Below are 23,535 nucleotides of genomic sequence, written 5' to 3'. Positions count from 1 at the left end.
TTTTTCACACTTGCATTTCTTGTTTTTTCTTTAAATCCCTGATCAGAGATTGATATTGAACGTTGTGTTCGTGAGTCAATCAACCTGTTTCGCTGGACCCCGAAGAGTGCTACATACAGGCAATATGCACAGCCTCCACGGCAAGCCAGTGAGAGCAATGGCACAAGAAGTTCAATGTCCTGCTTTTCAGCAGACTACCAGGAAGCACCTCGAAGTGACCTAGTAAGTGACCTGGGAATTGGAGGGGGGAGAATTGTTCAGATTGCATGTTTCTCCTGCCCCAGGTGTTATTTTTTTTCCTCTTTAAAATTTAGACGGGAAGAAAATACCCACCAAACCTCAGTTACTGGCATTTATGTTGTTACTTCCAAGCACAGGGATTTGACACATTCATCAGATGTTCTGATTTGCTTGTCAGCTAGTGCACAGTGTTAGAGCCTATGCCATATTATTAATTTTGATGAATAATCTAATGCAGTGAATGAGAATTAACTGAAAGGTTGTTGGGTTTTGGTTCTTTTTAACTTCACTACTTTGAACTTCAGCTTCTTTGATGTACATGCCAATAAAATTATTTTTTCTTGTACCGTATTTCTGCCTCTCCCAACTCCTGCTCCTTTGGTTCTGTGGTGTTTGTTACCACAACAGACCAATGTCCATGACTCACGGGCAGAACTACAAACAGGCTATATCGTAGGAGAAAAATATTGAAAGTACAGTTTGCCAGTGAGAAACAGGTAACTGGAAAGTGACGCAGGCAGCTCTGGCTGCTTTTTCCATCTTGGCATGTCAGGTTAAAGGTATGGCTCAAGTTATTTTGAGAGGTAGTATGTGAGTTATGCCTGTGTTTGTCTTGGCAAAGAGTAACCAGTGGCTAAGAGTATATCTGCATTAAATAGATACTCAGTTTAGCAAAAATATTTTTCCCTTCTATCTCCAGTAAAATCTGATAGTTGTTTCTCTTGTCAAGTACACCACCTTGATGGTGATTTGAAATGATTCCTTTCCTTCCTCTCAGCCGTATAAATCTAGTCAGTCTCTTAAAAATTAAACAGTTTTATTTTGGTGTTTTGTCTTCCATGTTCTCCTACAATCAGAATTCATTCATGAGTACGTTACAATAATAGGGGAAGGATATATAGACCTGCCATATCTATTTGGTCAATTGCATTAGGTTTTAGTCTTTCCATCTGTTTTTCCTAACTACTAAGAAACTAAGAAGAGTGTTGCCACTCAAGTGTATCTTACTTTTTAAGTAGTCCTTAAACCTGAGTCTGATACGCAGTCATTTTATTGGTTTTTTCTTTAGTTTTGATTTTATTTCTATTGCTGTATTTTCTGGAAGCCTTAGCCACAAATCCAAGACTCCAAGTGCTAGACATGCAAATGCAGAATAACATGAAACTCCAAAGAGCTTACAGGATTTAAGAAGTAATAGGTGGATGTAGAAAGGCAATTGGGAAGAAAAATGAAATGACAGGAGAATACTGGTTGTTGTCATACAGGAATTGTAGTCAACACAACTACTGCTGTGCTGGTCTAGAGGTATGTAGAGACTTTCTGAAGGAGCTAAGGACTACACGTTCATAGAATAACTCAGATAGGACCTTAGGAAGTCATCTGGTACAAATTCCTGCAGAAAACAGGCCCAACACTTAATTCAGATGGGGTTGCCCAGGGCTTTGTTCCGTCAGGTCATTAAAACTTCCAAGGAAATATATTATGCAGTCTGTCTTGGCAGCCTGGTCCAATGCCTGACAGTGCTAACAGTGAAAATGTTTTTGCGTATGTGCTAGCTTTTCTTAATGTTATGATGACAAGAGAGTAAAAAGACAAGTCTCCTCAGTCCTAAGGATGTGGTTGTGCCTTTCTGTGTCCAAACAAAAGTGAAGGGACTTGGAAATAGCAAGGTCGGAGATGGGAGAAAGCAGCAATGGTCTACGGAACTGGTAAACAGAAGAAAGATTTATCTTTGTAGCAGAGATAAAAATCCATTATTTTGGGTCAAGCAAAGTTTCTTTCGGTATTCTTCCATTTCCTGAGAAATTTTTTGGGTGTTTTTTTCCCCAATAGTGATTTTATTTTCATACCAGAAGTTGTTTGTTTATAGTGCCAGTAACTAGGCTCATCCATCCCACAATTTCCAAGAAATTAAGCTAATGTTTTTGGTACGTTATAGAGAAGAATAATAAATACCATAACTTCTATTGCCTTCTCTTTCATTTCTACTTCTTTCTACTTAACATCAAAGCGCTTTTCATTTACTGCAGTGTAACTGACAGTTTAACTTCTTTTGAAGCTCAAGTGTACTGAATCTTTTGGGTACTGCTGTAGGGGGTTTTTTACCTCATCATATGGAGCAGCGCTATGTGATTTATACAGAAAAATATGTGAACATATTCAGGCTTTTTCTATAGCAAAGAGGAAACTAATCTCATGGACACCTGAATGACAAGGAAGCTGATTCATATGTTGAGTTATAGTCTACAAATGTGTTTGCTCTCATGCGCTGTATTTTTGTGTGTCAGATTTTGAGATAGATATATACAAGCCAAGTATGTTATGGTTCTGTCAGGAACCATAGTTCAGACTTTGAAAATCCTGTGTAACATGAGCCACTAATGAGCTACCTCTCACTTGTGACCAGTTCTGCACTTCTGGATATTTGTCTTTATAAGATGACACTTCTTAGGGATTTGAGCAACATTGCTAAAAAAAATTTGAAATTATTGGTGAAATAAACTGTTTACACCCAAAGATGTTTGGTGGGTTTTTTTGTTTCTTTGTTTTTTAACCTTAATCCTGGAACTATCTATCTCATTCTTCAGACATGTCCTCTACTGGTGTTTGCTGCCATGGGGAAACTTTTTTTCTACTTGAAAGCAGTGGAATCTGCGTTCAATCTTTAGTATGCACAGTAGCCTTTAATGGGTTTTCTAAAACAGCATTGTGTCCTTGCTGGTCAGTCTAGCTCTTAAAAAATTACTTTGCTGTTTCCCCACCTATTTAGTTGGTCATTATTTGGGCAAGCACTTTGCACTACATTTGTATCTCCACTTTTATATTTGTGGGTCACCTCTGTATTTGAGCATGGGTAGGGTAGAAAACAATTCCTTTGTAAACAAAGCTGTGGGTTTTCTTCTGAAGGTAATTTATGACTTCTTGAAACATTGTTTAGTGTATTTAATTCTAAACACCAGCTGACTCCTACTCCTATATTTGTTTTTTCCTTCTAAGCTGCTTCAATTTGTTTCTTAAGTGCTTTTTATTGGCTACTCAAATATTTGTGTGTATCTGCATGTTACGGTGCTTTGGTTGTTAATAATAATATGAGAAGTATTTGCCCCTGGGTGAGCACTTTTCTCCCTAAATCAGCAGCCAGTAAAACAAACCTGTTTGACTCTTTTTATCATTAATGTTCCTTAGTTTTCATTTTACTGGCATCTATTTGCAACTTCATAAATAGGCTCGGGTGCTCTCTTCCCTCCTGGACTTTTGTGTTGCTTAATCTTTTACTCTTTCAGCCAGTAAGCATATTTCTACTGAGATAAAAATCTCAAGGAGGAAATAGTTTCAGAGAGAATGAATGTACATCTTAAGTGGGTTTGCATGTTTATTTTGAGAAAGGTGAAATGCCATAAATAAGAATGGAAAAACCCCTTTAAATTCACTACTGAATTTTAGTAGCAGTCTACTCCAATTTGTGTCTGTAATTTTTTCTTGACCGGTACACTGACGATTTTTTTTTTTCTTACTCTTCCTGAAACTTACCGTCATCCCCTGGAAACTCCCAAAGTGTTTTTCTTGAATGTCCAGGTGTCACAGAGACAAATAACACTTGTCATGTAACAATTTTCTCCAATGCCTGTATCTCCCTTATTATAGACATGGGCGATGTACACTCTCTCCAGCTACCTGTACACTTCTAAATAAAAGCGAGAGAATGATGCAGTTTCTTTATCTTTATGAATGTCTGCTCAGGTGTGGCAGGTGGACTCCCAGAAATCCAGAGGCTGATACAATTATGCCTTCATCTTGGTCTTCTACTACCAGTCCTCTTTTCAAGGGTGGGAGTTCCTGATGAATGTTGGGAAGTGAAAGCATTCAACTGGAGAAAAGTCTACCAGATGATTAGTGATCATTGCATGGATTTAAATGCTACCAGTCTGGTTCAGCTTTTTGTTTTTGATGAAGTAGGAGAAATACCTAAGCGGGAAGGTGACTTAATGGCTTGATGAAACAGCACAAACATGAAAAACATTTGTTTTTATAAAAAATAGTATGAGTAAAGTTTCGTGATGGTAACTTTTCTTTGCAGATAATCAAGGAAAGCTTGCATGACAGACTTCTTACAGATGGGAATTCAAGCCTATTTGCAATAAATACACCAGTGCTCAGTTGCTTCTAATTTCCTGTGCGCCCCTTAGGATATATTTGTCCATATAAAATGTATTGGCTAGGTTTATATTAAGCCCTTGAATAACTGGTGTGTAAAGTCCATCTATTCTTCTAAAAGAAGCATGATGAGTAATGTATACCAACATTTCTGTTTCAGTGTACAAGCTAGGAAATGTCCAAATGCAATGTCCATGCTGTTCGTAATGGCTGTTATATATATTCTCCCTCAAGGGTCTTCTGACTGCCTTGACCCATTTCAGATTTGGTTTGTGTTCTGGTTTTTTAGGGAACTTGGTTTTGTTCTCTTATTTCATTGTTCTATTACTCAACGGAAAGTGATTCTTCAAATTTGTCTTTAGTTCATGTTGTGCAAAGCATTAACTGATCAAGATCTGAGTTAATGTTTCTAATTTATTTTGCGCGTTTTTGATGCTTCTGTTTTTCTGATTGTAGCTGCCAACAGCTTGAGTGAGAAGCTGGGTTTATTTGTCATTTTTGAGATGAGTTGGTTAAAACACACTTTTTATGTCGCTCGCCTGTGAGTGAGTAAACAATTCACGGTTTAATTAGACATGTCATAAGCTCATCACATTCTGGCAAATATTTTGAGGAATTGTTGAAAGCTTCAAAACTTTCTCTGTGTATTCATTAGCTTTTCGAAGTTTTTTTGATACTCATAAGCCAGGCAGCCAGCAACCAAAAAGTGGGGAGTATAAGGAAATCTCTGCTTCCAGTGCTTTGGTTCTGCAGATTAAATTACCTAAAGGAAGCCTCTTTTAGCACTTTCTTTACTCAGAATCACAGAATTGTACAGGTTGGAAAAGACCTTTAAGATCATCGAGTCCAACCATAAACCTAACACTACCAAGACCACCACTACACCATGTCCCTAAGCACCTCATCCAAACGTCTTCTAAATACCTCCAGGGATGGTGACTCAACCACTTCCCTGGGCAGCCTGTTCCAATGCTTGATAACCCTTTCAGTGAAGAAAAATTTCCTAATATCCAGTCTAAACCTCCCCTGGCGCAACTTGAGGCCATTTCCTCTCGTCCTATCACTTGTTACCTGGGAGAAGAGACCGACCCCCACCTCTCTACAACCTCCTTTCAGGTAGTTGTAGAGAGCAATAAGGTCTCCCCTCAGCCTCCTTTTCTCCAGGCTAAACAACCCCAGTTCCCTCAGCCGCTCCTCATCGGACTTCTGCTTTAGACCCTTCACCAGCTTCGTTGCCCTTCTCTGGACACGCTTCAGCACCTCAATGTCTTTCTTGTACTGAGGGGCCCAAAACTGAACACAGTATTCAAGGTGCGAAAAACCAAGCGACTCTGCTTGGTTTTAAAAATATGAATGTATTGTCTTCTGTTTTAGGACTTTTTCTGATAGAAGATAAGGCATTAAATCAATTACAAAGTGGATAAAACAAGAAATATAAGGCTTAGGAAATAACTGATGTTAAATATTAATTTAAGAGTCTCTAATGAATGTTGTGGTGGTTTTTTAACTTGTAATATAAATAGCAATTATTTTAATTGAATGTAAACTCATTGGAACAAATGTGCTGTGTTTTTTCTTAGTTGAGGAAGAATTAAAGGAGTATGTTTATAATAATCTAAGTATTATTTATATGAGACTTTAATAGTTTGTTAGACACTCACTTAGATTATATTTAAGGATTGTAAACATATTTTGTACAGACTTGGTTTCTGAGTCTCCCTGGGACATGTTTGTCTGCTGTGAATGTAAATGGGGCAGTCGGAGCAGGCAGAGCACTCTCTGCTGCAGCCTTAGGCTCAGGTTCGGAATTCACTGATTGTCCATCTAGTCCTTCCTCAGAAGTCTTTGCGATTATACCCACTTTGAAGTTGAAAGCTGGGTGTATTTGACCTTTTTGACCTCCCACAATTGGGATTCCATGACTGATTAACAAATGTGCTGGGGGGGAGGGGGTAATTATACCTGTAAAATTAATTAAAAAAAAAAAATGTAGCCAGTTCTCTCTCTCTCTGCATCTTGTGGGAATGTTCTTTTTAATTTTTTTTTTTCCTGATTTGGAAGTTGTTTTAAAAACAGATTCTGGGTTTTATAGGCTTTGATCAATTAAATATTAGGAGTTTGATTTTTCTCTCTTTTTTTTTTTTTTTTTTCCCAGTTTTGCCATATTACTGGCAAAAAGAAATTTACTTTAAAAAATCATAAGCCATAGCCACTGTGTGGCAGAATAAGGAATATGGCAGCTATCGTCACCATCCTTTAAGGTGTGGAAGTTATTGAGAAATGAGCCGTTTACAAGATATGTAAATGTTTCTTTCCACAAGTACAGCTGGAGCAAAGCCCTCTGTTATAACCAAGTTTTAGCAAGGAGGAATTTGCTTGGTCTCACTGAAGAGTAGTACCAGTAAGCTATTTTTCAAACACTTCCTTTTTTTTTTTTAAGGCACATACAGTGCATGGAGAATGTTAGGAAATAGTTACACACCTCAGTGTTTTAATAATTTCGCTGGCAGTTATTTATTGGGTTGCTGACAATATGATGTAACGTTAACATTTTGTGAGGGATGCTTTAGAATTTTCCCCTGAGAAATACATAAGGAGATCAGCTCGCGAGCTCCTAAGGAGAGCCAAATTTCAGGCTGTAGTGGTCCTGAATTGCAAGCTGGCTGGCTGGCTGAAGACACAGTTGTTAACTTTGTTTTCATGCATTTTACCACTGACTCTGGTCCTCTTTGAGAGGGAGGACTATAGTGGAAATACGTCTTTTTGGCAACCAATATAAATACTTGGTGTGGTTTCCTGGTGACAGTTTTATTTCAAACTTTGTTAAATAATCCATATTTTATTAAAAAAAAAATAGCAGCCTGCATCTAAAAAAAGGAAAATGAAAAAGCCGTGCAGTGTGTGTGTGAATTTGCTTTAGGAGAGAAGTAACACGCAGAATAACTCAGATCTAAAAAGCTTAGTGCTTTATTCAGCTTCTGATAAGCACAATTAGATACTGCAGAGAGAAATGGCCCACTTGGTATTACATTTTTTCTGTGTGTGCTTGTAGCATTAGAAGGCAATGGAGTTTGGGAGAAATTTTTGAAGTCAGGTTTTGGAGAAGTAAATTCAAGGATCTTAGTAGTTTATCTCACACACAAATACACTCAGGTGCACAGACATAACTACCTCCTGCCACTCACAGCAACTCTAATTCCAGCATGCACTAACTCCTGTGTATGCCATATATTGCTGCTGTGAAAGTTATGTCTTAGAGCACAGTGCTGTGTAACAGTGCTATTGAGAAAATGTAATAAAAATGAATTTTTATGACATGAGGAGGGGGTGTATTATGTCAGAGATACTTATTTCTGTCAAAGGCCTAAGGTGTTTTTTTCCCTCTACTCCCCAGTCCTCTGTCCTACCCTATTCTTTTTCTCTGTATAGATCGCCATAGGAGCCCGCCTTAGGTTAACCTTGAATCCAGGATTCTGTCGCATCCCTTTCTTAATGCACCTCAGGCCAGGCTAAGTGCTGTGTGTTTTCTCAGTTGAGTCAGGATGCGGTGTCATTATGATCTAATTTTATTAGGAAGTGCAGTGAGAGGATGAAAAAGACTTTCCTGAATGCAGCTCTCTTGCCTGGTGCTGTTGCTGCGTTCTTGCAGTTGATAGCCTAGTACAAACTGGCTGGTGGCCTATGTGATCATGTCAACATCGTCTTAATCTACTAGTAAAATTGTTACAGCTATGTATATATATTTTCTCATCTGCCATTGTTACCAGTGGAAAGTCTGATTTTCAAATATGTGTGACAGCATAACTAGAAGAAAGAGTGCATACTGATTGCAAAGTTGAACCTGCAGCAAAAGTTAGTCACAGAGCCCATGCTCCAAACGTGAATGCACGCATTTTAGGTTGATGAGCATAAATGTTTCCGTTGATGCTAAAATGATGACTTACATATATCTTGCCAAAGCTTGGGCCCAGGTTTCTCAAATGAGCAGGGTGGTACAGAAATCCAAGGAGATTGACGTGAAAAGCACATACAGTTTACAGGGTAACTGTCTGGCTAACCGTATTTTCAAACTTTTTGACAATTACTCAAATTCAGCACTCCTCTTAGTAGTCACCAGGTAAGGCAGAGCCTTAACAGTATGTTTTGCTCTTTGGCAGGCTTTACAGTGGTAAATAACTGAAAATGTCCCACAGCTGTGCTGCCATTGTTAATGCCAGTTCAGAAAACAGGAATCATGGATAAAAAGCAACTACAGCTGAATCCTGAAAAAAGATGGGTTGTCTAAATCCAAGGTCTCTGACACCAAGTGACATACCTGATCACATTGTGAGGGAAACTCCTCTTCCAGTTGCAGTTTGCATTGAGATGTGATATTAAATTCCTGTTGGTTTTGTTTTTAAAGATGGCGAGGGAATCTCTGACAGTTTGTATTCTTAAGATTCTGTAATATTTTTTTCTCAAAGCAAGGTAATACAATTTCCTGTCAAGGAGAGAGCATGTATCAAGAGGAAAAAAAAGCCGGGAAAGCTTGCAAGATCATTCTTGCTGCTGCTTTTACTTCAAGTTTTATTTCATGCTAAAGCATCTTGTGGGTATTTTCAGGCACGACTAGCTTATGGCTCAGCTTTGTGTTTTAAAATGCTTCTCTGCAGTGGCGAGAATTGTTTACCTGTTTTATCATATCAGAGGTAATAACTGATGAGACTTTGCAGGATGTCTGCCTAGCTGCATGCAGGGAATAACTTGTCTTTCTGCTCTGCTGACTCAGTTTATTCACTCAATTATGTTATTCCAGGGAGAAAGAGAGAAAGGTTTCCTTCATAATGAGCTCCTTCGGCAAGCAGAGCTCGCTCACGTTTGTTTAGAGTGCCTACAATGGTGTATGAAGACATTTGGAGGATGTTTATGAATCAGAATTGGCTAAAAGTTGCTGTTTGCGCACTCCTCAACATGTGGGTTCTGGAGCAGGGACCTTTGTGAGGGAGTCAGGGTGGTGGAGGGGGTGGAAGAGTACAGCTTGCAAAAGGTACTTGCAAAATGAAATGGAGCAAACTTAAGAAATAGGAAGTAGAGGGAGATAGGGAGCATCGAGAAGGTAGGCACCAATGTCTTGACTTGGAAATATGAGAAGCAGAATGCATATGGCAAGGGAGGACTGAATCTGAAGTGTAAGAATGAGTTTGCTAGAAAGGTTGCGTAGAGAACAGTGGCTCTCAAGTGTTTGAAGAATTTCAGAAAACAGTTGCTAAAATCTGGAAGTTTGGCTGCTCCTCCTTTGTAAGTAGTCCTGATTGAACATCAAAAAACACTGAAGGCTTTTTGTATGACCCTTTGCTAATAATGGTCATAAAAAATGGCAGGGGGGAGGAGAGGGGAGGGGGATTAAGGAGTGTCTCAAGACATGTATTACTTTTTATTTACTTATGATCATTAGACTACTTCCCTGCCTGTATAGGCCTCTTTCTGTCAGAAACAGTGGATTTAAGCATCATTCTATCTCAGGTGGTACAGGAGTTAAGCACTTTTTGCTTATCAGGCCATCAGAATTCAAGGGAGCAATGGGAGTCATTCTATTTGTTTAAAAACAAACAAACAAAAACACCCCACCAAAAATAGAGATGCGAAGGACAATGTTCCGAGGGGATTAAGTACTGCCTTCATCTACTTAATTATGAAGGACATAAACAAAAACATTTGCATGGAAACTACTAAGTACAAACACACTGGTAATGATTGGTTTCAGTCATAAAATCCTTTTAGGTGATGCAGCTGAAATCCAGTGTTCGTATTTGGTCTTGTTCTCAGACACTTCCTGAAAACTGACTCTGCCTGTCATGAAAACCGCTGTTTTGATAAAAGCGTGATAGCAGTGGCTTTGCCTACAAATCTGCCCTGTAGTGTCCTGTTCTTGCTTATTCTTGTTCTTCTTTTCTACCAGTTGTTTTCATCTGACTGCTGTATTTTAATCAGTATAAAATAGGGCTACTCTATATAAAGATATTTATCCCAAACCTTATATGATGGCACCATGACATTGAGTATTATAGTTAGGTAGAATTCATTGTAAAAATACATTAGCTTTCTTCCGTTATGGTTATTTAAAGTAAAAACAAGCACAAACAGCAACGTCTTTGCTACAAACTAGTGTGACCCTTGATTCGGAGTTGCATCGGTTTGTGGTTTCTGTGTGAACCTGCTTTTGTCTCTTTCGCTGTCTGATCAATTCTTCAGAACTCTTTTAAAACCATTATCTTCTAAGCTGGTTTTAAAATGTTTTTGTTATCTTATTCCTAGATATACATGCGTATATTGATTTCAGAAACAAAACATTATGTTCCGAAAATATGGAATGACGTCTTCCATGAAACATGTTTCTTTATGAAGGACTTTGATACTTTGAATAGATTATTTTACTTGAGCCCCAGATTTTAATTATACTGACTTTCAGACTGAAGTTCCTTCTGTATTAAATTTGCTGCAATAAGTTTTGCCAACTTCAAAGACAAAAGAGGGGAAACCCTGCTTCTACTCAGATAAAGTTATCCTTTCCATGGATAAAAAGTTGCTTTATAGCTCCTGTGTTTATCAGATGGGACTGTTAAGTTCAGGTTCAGCAGAACTAAAGATACTTGCTTATTTTCTCAAAAAAAAAAAAAAAAAAAAGTATATCTTCATTTAATAGCCAGGACGAAATGCCTGTAAGAGATTACAGGCTAATGGAAAAATAGATAGGAGCTATGATTGTGCCAACCTCATGTTCTGGAGTGCTTTAATCTTTCTGAAGCTTGACTTCTAATTTGAGAGTGCTTAAGCAGCTTTAATTCCTAATATTAAAAAAAAAAATAAATTCTTAATGCCTATTTCTTCTTATTAAGAGCAGTAAATGCATATGGCTTAACAATTCCCAGGCCTATTTGAAAATTAATGGGGTGAGAAGAGTAAGTACTTTGAAAGTAAAGAATTTAGGGTGTTGTCAGAGAAACTTCTGGGAGGCAAGCAGACCTCAGACTTCAGCTTAAGTACTCTTTTTCCTATTACCAGCCTGGTGATTAAGGAGTCTTCCCTGATGAACAAGTTCTTATAGCGAACTAGTCTAAAGTAAGATTCATGCTTGAAGTTAGGATATGCTAAAATAAGTCTCTCTTCTTTGCAGGAAAACAGGCGAAGCAACTTAAGTAGTAGGCTCAGTAGCTTAGCACGTGTAGACTTGTGTGTACGTGTGTGTATCTTTCTTACCTTTTCTAAGTAACGACAGGCAGTTCATCTCTGTATAGGAACACAGTTCTCAATTTCAGTGCTGTAGTCAGTATACAATTTCTTACATTACCTCTAAAACCATGAGTATATTGACTAAACTGTTGGAGCGTTACACAAGTGTGTAACTGGACTTTTAACTACCCTCTGGCACTGTGCTTAAAGTAGAGCTTTTGTCTTTTTTTAAGAAAGAGTTAAGGGGTTGGATTTTTTTAGAAATTATGTACTATGTCTGCCTTGGAAAAGAATGAATAGATCACAGCAGAAGGATAATTGAAGGTAAGAAACAAGCATCTTATGTATGTCATATACTATTTGGACTTAAGCTTTTCCCAGTGGTTATCCTGACTATTTTTTTTTAATTGTTCTGCTTGTACCCCTCCATAGGGTAATAAGTATTACTAGCATGGGAATTTAGATGTGTGGGATAATCCTTGCGCTCCCTTCATTGTTTAAAATAAACAAAAAATTGCAGATGACAAATTCAACAAGATATTGTAAGCAGCTGTCCTGAGATGTGACTACCTGCAACTTAATTCAGTTGGAATCAAAATCTCAGTTGGATACTACTGCCCGTTCACAATTTGTTGGATATTCGTAAATAATTACGAAGAGACTATCAGTGCCATAAACTTTTTCTGAGAGCAGCTAACCTTACTCAAAGGATTTGGTTTAAAGTGGGCCCTCTCCCTTCATCTACTGTTCCTTCTGGTTCTTCACAGCTGGAAACCAATGCCTGCAATGACATAATAAAGCCTAAACAGGGAATTGAAGCCAGCAATCAGGACAAATGTTAAGCCTCCTGTCTAAAATGTCTGCCTGCATCTCATGCATCTCCTCTTAGTTGGCCGGGCTGAGGCAAAGAGAGAGTCACTGAGGTGGTAGACAACAGCTGGAACACTGTTGTGGAGAGGAATAGGAAAGGTGTTACTGGTTCAGAAGAATCTGCAAGATTTGGGTGCTCAGGGGCCATGACAGCTCAAGAGCTGTCTGACCTCAAGTCCCGTGCCAAACTACAGGTATCCATAGCAGGATGGCTGTATGAAGAGAAGCTGTGGGGAGGACTGGGTAGAAGGATTGACAGTTTGGTGTTAGCCATGTTTAGCTTGTGCTGACTGACAGTTCATTAGAAAATTCCTGTGAGAAAATGTCTGACGTGAAATATAGTTGTTAACAGATAGAGCAGATAAAGTCAAATTTTTAAGTGTAATTGGGAAAGATGATCTTATAAGTGCATGCACATATTTCACTTTGCGATTTGAAGGGAATAAATTAGTCTGATAAAACAGTTGTTGAAAGAAAAAATTGATTCAGCAATTCTATTTCCCGCAAGTCTGTTGAGGAGCTTTAGGCTGCAGCTTTGTTCAAAGCCTATATAGAGATATTGTATCACTAAATATACCATTTGGGCAGATCTGGACATACTAGGTCAAAGCAAAGATGGTGGTAAAATTCACAGTTGAATGTGTTTCTCCTTATTTTCAACCCAGATAAAGGAAAAAAACGCTTGTCCTGGTTATTAAAACCTATTCACAGGACAGATAGTGTCTACCTGTGGAGCACTTCTTGCGGCTTTATACTTTTAGATAAGGAGAAAATGTTTTTATATTAGCGTAGGTGAATTTTGACTGGTTTGTTTTCTGCTGTAGGCTTGTTGCTTTCCTCTTAAACTTTTATTCTTTCCTGCGGCATTCATCCCATCTGCTGAATTAGACAAGAATTGTATAAATAAAAGTAGGAAGCGGTTGTGTAATTGGAGTCCATCATAATGTAACTGTTTCTCCAGAAGACTTAATTCAGGTCATCTCAGCCAGCTTCACTGGCATGGTCCACATTCATAATGCCTGACTTTGCTACCTGAGTGTTTATTGTCACCTGTAATTGTCTGACCCTGCTTCAAGGATTGAACTCTTTTTGTAGCGGACTTGCTTCCCTTCCCTCCGCAGTGTTGCTCTGCAAACGTTCTCCTGAGGGAGCAGCTGTTGCCTGAGGAGAGTGTAGTGATGTCTGCCAGTTTTAGTCATCAGGCAAATTAAGCTGTCTCAGCCAAATATGTATTTATGTAATCACTGCTCTTTCTACGTTACTGCCTTTCTTGGATATTGCAAACTTGTGTCTGCTGTGAATCCCCTAGACATGGACTGCTGAATTCATTTGGCAAGTCTGAAGTTTGTCAGAAGAGTTTGACTTTGTTGTTGTTGTTGTTCCTCCTCCTCTTTGGTGCAATTAATTTCCTTGGACTCCTCTTGGGGAAATCCAGCTACTCAACTGGGAGGTGGCCATGTCCTCTGTCACACTGTTATTTTTATGGAAACAGGTCTCCCTTGACTATTGGCTATTCTGTTGAAACAAATAATACATTGTCCAGAAAATCAAGCATTTTTCTGATTATAAAGCATTGTGATCTCTATTATTCTGAACTTGGGAGGAAATTACCTGCTGAGACTAGCAATATGTAAGTTCTTTTGTTTTGAATACTATCATATACAATGGAAAAGGCAGTGTGGTGGGCTAATATATTCTCTGAAGTACAATTACTGCTTTTGTTTGTAATTTTGAGTGCTTTTTGATAACCTGCTTTACAGCGAAGGTATTTCTAACTGCAGAAGGACTAAGAAGGCCTTTTTCTGAGACATAACTCAGGAAAATATGTATATACCTCTCTGTTCTCTCTAGCATGTTCTCTAAACTTGGAATAGTCCTCAGATTAAATGAGAAACTAGTATGTTTAGAAACCAAAACAACAGCTAGAGCTAACAACAGTCAGTTGGGCTAATACTAATGAGTAATACCTCCATTTCCTTCCTGTTCCGTTGAATTTTTTTCATGGGCTATAAGCACATAGTGTCTTGAATCGATATGATCGCTGCAATGTAAAACAAGATGACAGAAATGGAATATTTTTTCAAAGCAGAAAATTTGCTACTGTGATACTCTTAGAAATACCTATATTTTGACTGGACTGTATAGGCTCATTCTCAAAAGTGACTGCAGTATGTAGACTCATTCTCAAAAGTAATACATGGTAACGTTTTATTTGTTCTTTCTTTTTCCACTTTCTGTAGTCCATCTCTGTATGTCTGTGCTCATGTTCTGAACAGCTGCAGAGTGAGTGCACAAGCAAATTTCATGATGAAATTGTTGGCTATTTCATTAATATAGGTCATCTTCCTCAAGAATAAGACATCAAAACAGTCTGAAGATCTTTCAGAAGGTGCTCCCTGTAACAAATACTAGTTATTCTGTTTGTTCTTGTCTCCTGACAAGCCAGAATAACTCACTAGAGACAGCTGTGGACTTAGTTATAACTAACTTTTGCCTCTATTTGACCTCCTGCTCAACAGGAGCACAATGGTTGCACAAGACAAACCCGTTCTGTTGTAAGATTACTAAACTCTGTAAGTTTATCTTTGATGTACATAACTCCTGGAGTAAGTTGAGTTCCATAATGTTTTTTGGGTTTTTTACATATGTAACCAACCTGTTAACTCTGTATCTGCTGGATTAAAGCATAATGAAAACAAGTTGCTTTAAAATTTACCTGTGATTTTTCAGATTGAGGCAATGGCGCCAACAGAAAAAAAAAGTTCTTGCTGCATAAGACTATAACTCCTTAACACCATGGTCCATGCTAATGTATTTTTAATTACGTAGTATATGAAAGACTTTTTAAAAATAAGCACTTTCAACATTTAATTGAAGTGATATGAGGACCTTTTAGTGCAGATATAGTTCTGGAAGTTCCACCAGGGTAGCCGAGAGATTAAAGAAAAAAGTCTCATGTTTGCATATGTGATAACAGGAAAAGTGACTGTAGCAGTCCTTTAACTTTTAGATCTTCAAATAGGTTTTGCAAACCCGGTGTTCTCAAAGACAAAAGTCTAGGGCATGCTGCAGATCTTTTTGCCTATTGCTTGTAAAGAATCTAAGTTTGACCCTCTTGAACAAGCTGGAGGTTTCCCTCATGCTTTATTTTGAGTGAGTCAAGGTAATTCTTTTGGGTGAAAGTGTAGTTGTAATGGCACTTAAAAGTTTCAGCAGTGTAAAACAATCTCTGAAGGAAGGTGGAGACGTGGCTTAAAACATTTCGCACTGTCTTATGGTGACTATATTTTATTTTTTCTGCTGCAGTTCATAGATTTGTATGTGTTGGTAATTAATGAAAATACAGGATTTGTGCATTCTCTGTTATTCACAAAAATAAGGAGGGTTAATATTTTTTTTCCTTAATTTAGATATGCATGAGCTTTTAAGAATGTAAAGTGAAGAAATGCAAGCGCTTAGGAATATTTCTGAGATAATTCACAATGAAGGCTCTCTTATGAAAAACAATTTAAGTATTATCTATCTAGTTGCTTGAGTACTACCAGGTGTGTGATTGTGTGTGTTGTGTCATCATCTGTGCTGTCCCCCAATTCCCCTGTTCTCCAAAACTAAGGAACAAATTTTCTGAGTTATAACACAGGACTATTTCTTACATTTCTGGTGTGCTGATTTGTGCCTAGTCTTTGGGCTGGGCTAATACCTGGGGCTTAGATAGCTCTGTATCTTACAGAGGCATCCCTGCAGTTTCTGTGCCAAGTCTCCAATTGCTACCCTTCTTTCCCACTCCAAGCATGAGGCCTTTCAAGCCTCTCCTTTCAGAGAGAGCTTCTTAGTCAATTTACTTAATTTCTGATGCTTAGAAATGTTCTGTGAGTTTTGTGACCCCCTCAGCCACAGTGAATAATTCATTAACAAATCACAAACTAAATTAGTTTGCACATATTGTCAAACAATTTTATTTTTTAACACCTTCAACAGAAAATAGGGCTATAATTGGCAGATAGGCATTTGGCACAGTGCTCTGGAGCTTTTCTGTATGGATAGTTTAACTTGGACTAGTTCAGAGTTATAAGGAAAACATCTGTTTCTGTCTAACTGGGTTGTTACACTTTGAGGTTGTCAAATAAGTAGAAGTTTCAAAGAACACCATGTCTCTAATTCTATCACCTCTAATATTAATTTTCTTCTTTTAAAGTCTAGGGATTCCATCAAGTTGGATGACCTGAAGGCAGAGGTGTCACCACGAATTTCAGCAGAAGATCTGATTGATTTGTGTGAGTTGACAGGACCTAGCCATTCCAAAACACCTGTAAAGAAAACAAAGTCTAGCAAGCCAAAGCTGCTGGTGGTGGACATTCGTAACAGCGAAGAGTATCCTTCAAATCTGAGTGCCAGCTTTGCCATATCATGCTTGTATCAATTACTTCCTCAGTGTCTGCAGGCAGTGAGATGTTAGAATGGTAAATAATGGAAAGGGATGTGGTAGAGGTACAGTGGAAGGACCGAAGGCATATTTTTTTTGTCATGGAGAGGCCTGGTTTGCAGAGAAGAGGACAAATGTATTTTTGTCTTCCCATTTTCAGCTGTGGGTCTAGTGAAACCACTTTGTACCAGTAGCACAAGTGCTTTAATGCTACTTTTTTTATGACAGGTGTTGTCAGCAGACCTTCCCTATTTAATATAGCCAATATTTTGGAAGAGTGTGAGGCTTTCCAATTAAGTGGAAGGGGAGATAGAGAAGAGTCAATAGCTCATGTGCTTTGCCAATCCCTCAGTGGAAATTCAATTCCTATTGAGTGCCTTCTTGCTACTGTCGGGTAATGCAGCCATACAGCTGCCCTAATTTATGTCTTCTAGTTAGCTTATAATCAGAAAAGTCTTAAAGGTATCTTGAAGCTATATTTTTCTCAGGGTTGCTACCCTGTCTACACCTTACTTATTTGTTCGTTTTCAAAGACATAGTTCTTTGCATGTGGAGTATTTTTTTAATTGTTTTTCTGTAGTAGTGTAGTTACAGGGCTGGGTTTGTTTGGGTTTTGGAAAGGGGAGTCCTTCTTACAGATGTGTTTTGCCAGGAACACACATCTTCACCAACATCCATCTAAAAGTGGGAATAAAGACAAGATTTTATTAGAGGTAACTCTTAACATTATACCGAGTATTTGGGAATATACTTGTTATTGGTTTGTATCATTTTTTTTAAGTATTGCTCCTTTCATAATAGCAAAGGTGATGTAGATAGTTGTTTTTGCAGTAGAAGTACTCTTAGCTTGCTGTGTCACAAGGTATCATTCTTAATGGGCAAACAATACTCAGTAGAAAAATAACAAAAGAATCATGATTTTTAGTTCACCTTTTACTTTTAGAAAGGAGGGTCATTCCTTTTACGTATGTCTGGCTTGCTCTTAAAGATCTCCAATGATAGAGATTCAACAGGCTCCCAACATCTTTAGCATTAGAAAAGATCTTCCAGTGTCTAACAAATGCTACTAACATACTGCATGCGTATTAGAAAAGTGTAAATTCTAGACAATTAAGTGAATGGTGGATCAATGCCAGTATTTGGGCTAAAATATGTAGTAAAAATTTAAATACATAATGTTTCAATCTCTTTTTTTCATCTAGTTTGTTAAAATACCACTTTAAAGGTAATTTTATATGCAGAAAAACACTGCCACTAACATTTTTCTCTGTTAAATATTTAGCAATATTTATGACAAAGTATGGTGAAGTAGAAAAATAAGTATTATTTTTAGTATGTAGAGGTAAATTTATTATTTACATAGTAAACAGAATAGTATAATTGGTCTATTCTAAATTAAAACTGTTATTTTCAAGGAATTATAATTTTATTGTATGCCAAACTCAAACCTGTAATGTGATCTGCTGTGTAGATAAAACAGAATGGTCAAAAGAACACCAAAAAAGTAATTTTTCTTTTGCTTGCCTGTATTAATTTCATGCATCAGTTAAGGATTCCAATTAACTAGAGATTCATGTGTCTTAGTAGTTTGACTCTTTATTTTCTGGACTCCATTGGCTTTTTTATTCCTGGATCTAGATTGCTGAAAATGTGGTCCTCTTTATTCAGAAAACAGTAAAAATGCAGGCTATTTTCTGAGAGATAATTTCTTCATCAAGAGATGATGCTTTTTAGACTCCAGTTTAAAAGAGAAGTCCCTGGAATTAAAAACTATTAAAGGTTTTTGTTACTGCATAGAAAGCTTTGATATTACCGAGTTAAATAATGTTTCTATTTCTACATGCATCATTCTGTTATTAATTATGTAAGCTACTTCCTAGAAACCAAGGAGAATGCAGAAGGAGGGAAGTAATATAAAATGCCTATACTACAATCATTGCACTGAAAGGCTATTATCTGTGTACAGTAATGGATTTATTTATATTACAATCAGGATCAAAGGGAAGGTGTTTGGTTAAATGTTTCTATAGCTTTCCTAATAGCTTGATAATAGGTTCTACTCTACTGTTGTACTAATCCTATTCTACTCTAGCAGAGTGGATTCAAAATTTCAATTATTTTAAAATAATTTGACTGCTATGAAGTAAGTGGTTTTATGAGGCTGTCTTTCATATTACAAAATTTTAATCAGACTTTCCATTTATATTTCTTGAATGAGGAGGCATGCTGGAGAGAGAAAATCTCCATAGCTTGAACAGTGCACTGTAATCACTGCTGCTGCTGTTTCGGTCTGGTTGGAGTTTATGGTAGACTAAAATGTCCTGTCCTTTAAATAATGGGTGAACTTAAATCTTCCTGGTATTAGGAGGTAGGGAATGTCATTATTAAAAAGGCAGCCTGGTAGGTAGTAAAATTACCCCTTGAATAAATTGGTTTGTATGTCAGTTGTAGAAGAAAACATATGGTACATAGAAAGCTATTAAACTGTCAGCAGTTCTGAATATACATGGGAAACCATAGGAATACTGTGTTTGGTGTCCTGTTCATTCTCGCAGTACAGAAACAGTCTTTTTGTTTGTCACAAAATTTCAACAAACCATACAATAGGATCAGGCAGTCTGTTTGTTACTGTGGCGTGTGTTTTTAAAATGGGACAGACCACTGTGAGGTGTTTCAAAAATATGATCACTTCTTATCTTTTGTTGTTAGTCTTCCTCATCGTCTATGCCTGTCATGCTAAACTTCACTCTCCCTTTGCTTTCAATGTAATTTGAAAAAAGCATGAGAGGACTTTCAACAAGTATCAAACATGCTTCATATTTCATACTAGGATGCACTTGAAAGGTAAGACATTCTTTTGTAATGAAGCTTATGTTGCAAGGCCAAGAGCTACTAACCCTTTTTCCCAATAGACAGCTTTGTAACAGAAGACTTTCTAATGAAAAGGTAATATACTCAAAGCAGTGCCTCTGTTGGCCAGCAATTCGTCTAAGGCTCATTTCATTAAGCATGTTAGCAGAAATACTGGCAGCCTTCCATTCCTGTTATGAAAGTTATAGCTACATACTTATGGTGTCTCAGTCTGTAGCACAAAATTTTGGCCTTTTGGTTAATTGTCTTAGTGCTGGAATGCTTAAGATGGTCACTTAAGATTAGGAAGAATGTGAATAACAGCAGATACCATTTGGATCTATCTAGTTTGGTACTAACATTGGTATCAAATGTGTTTCTTTTTCAAAAGATTAGGTCAAGTTTCTCTGCGCAGTTAAGCGTACTCAGTGGCATAAGTGTGAGCAACTAAATCCGTCCAAAGTCATTTTCTGTCTAAATGATGATCATTTCAGAACTTCTACCCTGGTTAGTAGCAATGAGAGTGATGTTATAAATGGTGTTGGGGAAAGGGGGTTGGCACAGATTAGTGAAGGAGGGGTGTCGTAATTTTCCCCTTCAAAATAGAAACAAACTGACAACATTAATGAATGGTACGTGATCATCTTTTGTTCTTTCAAATGTTTTTATATAGCCATGTTTTTTCCCACACTATAACAATGATGATCATAAAGCTGAAACTGTTACATAAATCATGAGAAATGAATGCTAATATTAACCGAAGTCAATTAAATCTAACCTCCATTTAAGGCAGCTCCTTTATTAAACGGGATTTTTGGATTTAATTATAAATTAAACTAGCTTTCTGCAAGTACGGTAATAAAGGGTGACTAATCTGGATATTTGACATTGTGTATATTTTTGCAGAACTTCACTGTTTCCCATCTCTTCAAAGCTGTTCTTGTTTACTGTTGGGGAAGGGGAATGTTCCAGGCATGTGCGTACAGTCTATGAAAGTAATTCAGACGTTTGTCAAATTCATAAAAAGCTAGGTAGTAGTGGTCCAACTTAATTTTTATTGAAGAGACTTTCACATTCAAAATTTGTTCATAAAATCTCATTGAATGGTCATCCTTTGAAAGTGAAGCACAACTAACTATATTTCAGAGTTGCTGGCACTCGTGTGTTGTTTGCTTTTCAATCCCCAATACACGCTCTCTGTTAGTGGGACTGCAGATAATATACATAATGCTCATTGTCTAGGAATCTGAGTGCATGTACACTAGAATTTCAGTTTGGATCAAAAATGTAGGGGGCTTGCAGGGGTTGGCAGGAGGTTTAAGGAAATTTTGCAATAATCCCTATTTAGTTTTGGTTCTCATTGTAAGTACCTCATTCCTTTTGCATAAAACTCCTCTGGAAGAGGTGCTCCAACAGCTTATTGGTATTTGGCTCCTATATCGGACTAGAGCTGATTTGAAGTAAAATCCACAAAAATATGTATACTGTGGATATTGGTTCTTTACACCAAGTGTTTCATTTAACAGATCAGCTTCTGTAGTGCTGTGCTATGTCCTTTATGAAATAAACAACTCTTCATTCTGTCTTTTTTTTCTATGTAGTGTCAGAAGTTGCTTTCTCCATATGAGTAAATGAGGTTTGTCAAAATATACTAGCACAAAAGACCAACACTGTTGTATTTGTATCATGGCAGCCAGGATGAAGAGCGGGTTCATCCTACAGCTGTGCATGTACCACAGATTTCTCTGCCTTTCAGATGTCCTTAACTGATCTTCCTAAGCTTTAACCGTGGCCACATTTCTGGCAGCATCAATGTCCCGTTTGCATCAGCATTTACTGCAGAAGGGGATCTCATCCAGTGCCCAGCAACTGCCATGCTCCAGAGCTTTAAAGGAAGAGTTGTGGTGATTGTAGGAAATGCAGTGAAGAACACAGCTGCTGTAAGTATATTGCTATAACATATATGTTTACACTTAGAAATACATCAATGGCATGAATACGGATAGTAGTAAATAAATGCTAGAGTCTGGATAATTCAGATCAGTACCTTTGGGTATGATGACAGGATTTGGGGTGATTTTTTTGTCATTGTTCATTTCTGCTTCTAGACAAAGACATATTTCTCTTCAGGTGATCAACATCTGAGAAAGCTGATGTTTTGAAATGAAATTATTTAACATTACCTTTTTCAGCTTTAAAATCTTTATTTTTGACATGTTAAAGAAGTAACATCAGCACTTCTAATGTGCATCAGTAAGATCTAGTTTTCAGAACTGACTTGCTCTTACTTCCTGAGGTGTTAGGAAGCACACACAAGGTAAGTAGGGTAGGGACAGGTATGTTATGAAGTCCAAAGGAAATAAGATATAATTCATATCCCTACTAATAAAAAACAATGTATTGATTAGTTTTTTAGAATAATTTAGCTCATTCAGTTGTGCTCAGTGAAGAGGAGAATGGTTCCTACTGGTAACTTTCGTATGATACTTTTATTGTCAGTGCCTTTAACTAGACAGGGAGAATATTCAGACTTGCCTATTCCATTTTATAACTAAATATTTGGTGGTGTTGTGAACCACCAGAATAGCAAGTAGAAGTATGTCTTTTGCCATTCATCTCTCAGGTGAAGGAAAGGTGGGGGATTTTTGTTTAGTTTTTTGTTTGTTTGTTTGTTTGTTTTTTAAAGGCATGCTCTTAAGTATGGTATACCTTTAGTTCGCCACGGTTTCTTAAGCCTGTTTACTCAAAGGGCATGAACTATAACCCTGATATGACAAGGAGGGCTGTGGACCATTAAAAGGTCTTCATGTGATGGACAGCAGAAGCATCAGCACGACACGTTGGGAGTTTTTTTATATATAGGGAGTTGTAAGTAGCAGGAGAAATCCCTTTCATTCACCTGCGTTTCATCATTTAGAAAATTAACTTGTGATATGTATCATGTCTCTTAAATAGTAACAGGGATGGCATAAAAGAGACTGTACAGCGTATCTCAAATAGTTTCATCTATGTTTGTGCATGAGATCTGGGCAAGCCCATGATAAATATTTCAACATGAAATCAGTCAACTTGAATAATCACAATAGCTCACTAAATGCTGAATGCATAAATCCCCTCCCCAAAGGAACAAATGCGAAATGCATAAAATGCTAAGAGCCAAATGGAGATGATTTAAATGACATTTTACACATTTGATAGTGGGTTATGCAGCTGCTTTCAACAATTACATTTCAAATCAGTGAACATCGTAATTTATCTCAGTAAGAGCCTAACCATTCACTAACCTCCTGAGGAATAGGAATAGGAACAGGAAAAAGAAAGTGCTTTGGTATTCACTAATGAGTGTCTTTATGGGAGATATCCCACATACTACCAAGTCATTTTCTGGGAGTAGTTTTCCAGGACCAGTCAGAAATGTTTTATCTGAAACAAAGGAACACTGTAAGTATGCTGTCTAAAACAGAACGGAGAAACAACCTGAAACAAGTGTCTGAAGGAAAGAAAGGACAGAGGCTTTACAGTGCAGGTTGTGGGTTACATCACAGCTAGGAAGATACAATTTTTCTCCTGTAATGTAGTGACACTTCTTATGCAAACTTAATTTTTTTTTTTAAATCCTTCGTTAAATGAAAATGGAATATTCCCTTTGCAGTGCAGCTGAAGAAAACTTGCAGTGTGCTTAGTAAGTGCAAGTACTTCAGTCACATGAGAGGCTGCTGCCTTACCCTCTAAACCCAGACTTTTCTGTAACTGAAACAATGTTGACCCAGTTTACCTGGAATTGTCAA

General features: G+C 37.5%; 1 protein-coding gene across 1 annotated transcript in view; it reads left to right on the top strand.

Moving 5' to 3' along the window:
- TBCK (TBC1 domain containing kinase) overlaps positions 1-23,535 on the top strand; it is a 118,824-nt gene that overhangs the window by 81,067 nt on the left and 14,222 nt on the right. The window contains exons 24-26 of the mRNA XM_075500682.1: positions 47-222; positions 16,670-16,845; positions 21,528-21,687. Of these exons, the coding sequence (XP_075356797.1) occupies positions 47-222; positions 16,670-16,845; positions 21,528-21,687 (512 nt within the window). The remainder of the gene's footprint in view (positions 1-46; positions 223-16,669; positions 16,846-21,527; positions 21,688-23,535) is intronic.

Source organism: Mycteria americana, chromosome 4 (assembly GCF_035582795.1).
Source record: "Mycteria americana isolate JAX WOST 10 ecotype Jacksonville Zoo and Gardens chromosome 4, USCA_MyAme_1.0, whole genome shotgun sequence".
Classification (NCBI taxonomy): Eukaryota; Metazoa; Chordata; class Aves; order Ciconiiformes; family Ciconiidae; genus Mycteria; species Mycteria americana.
This window is presented reverse-complemented; position numbering and strand designations above follow the sequence as displayed.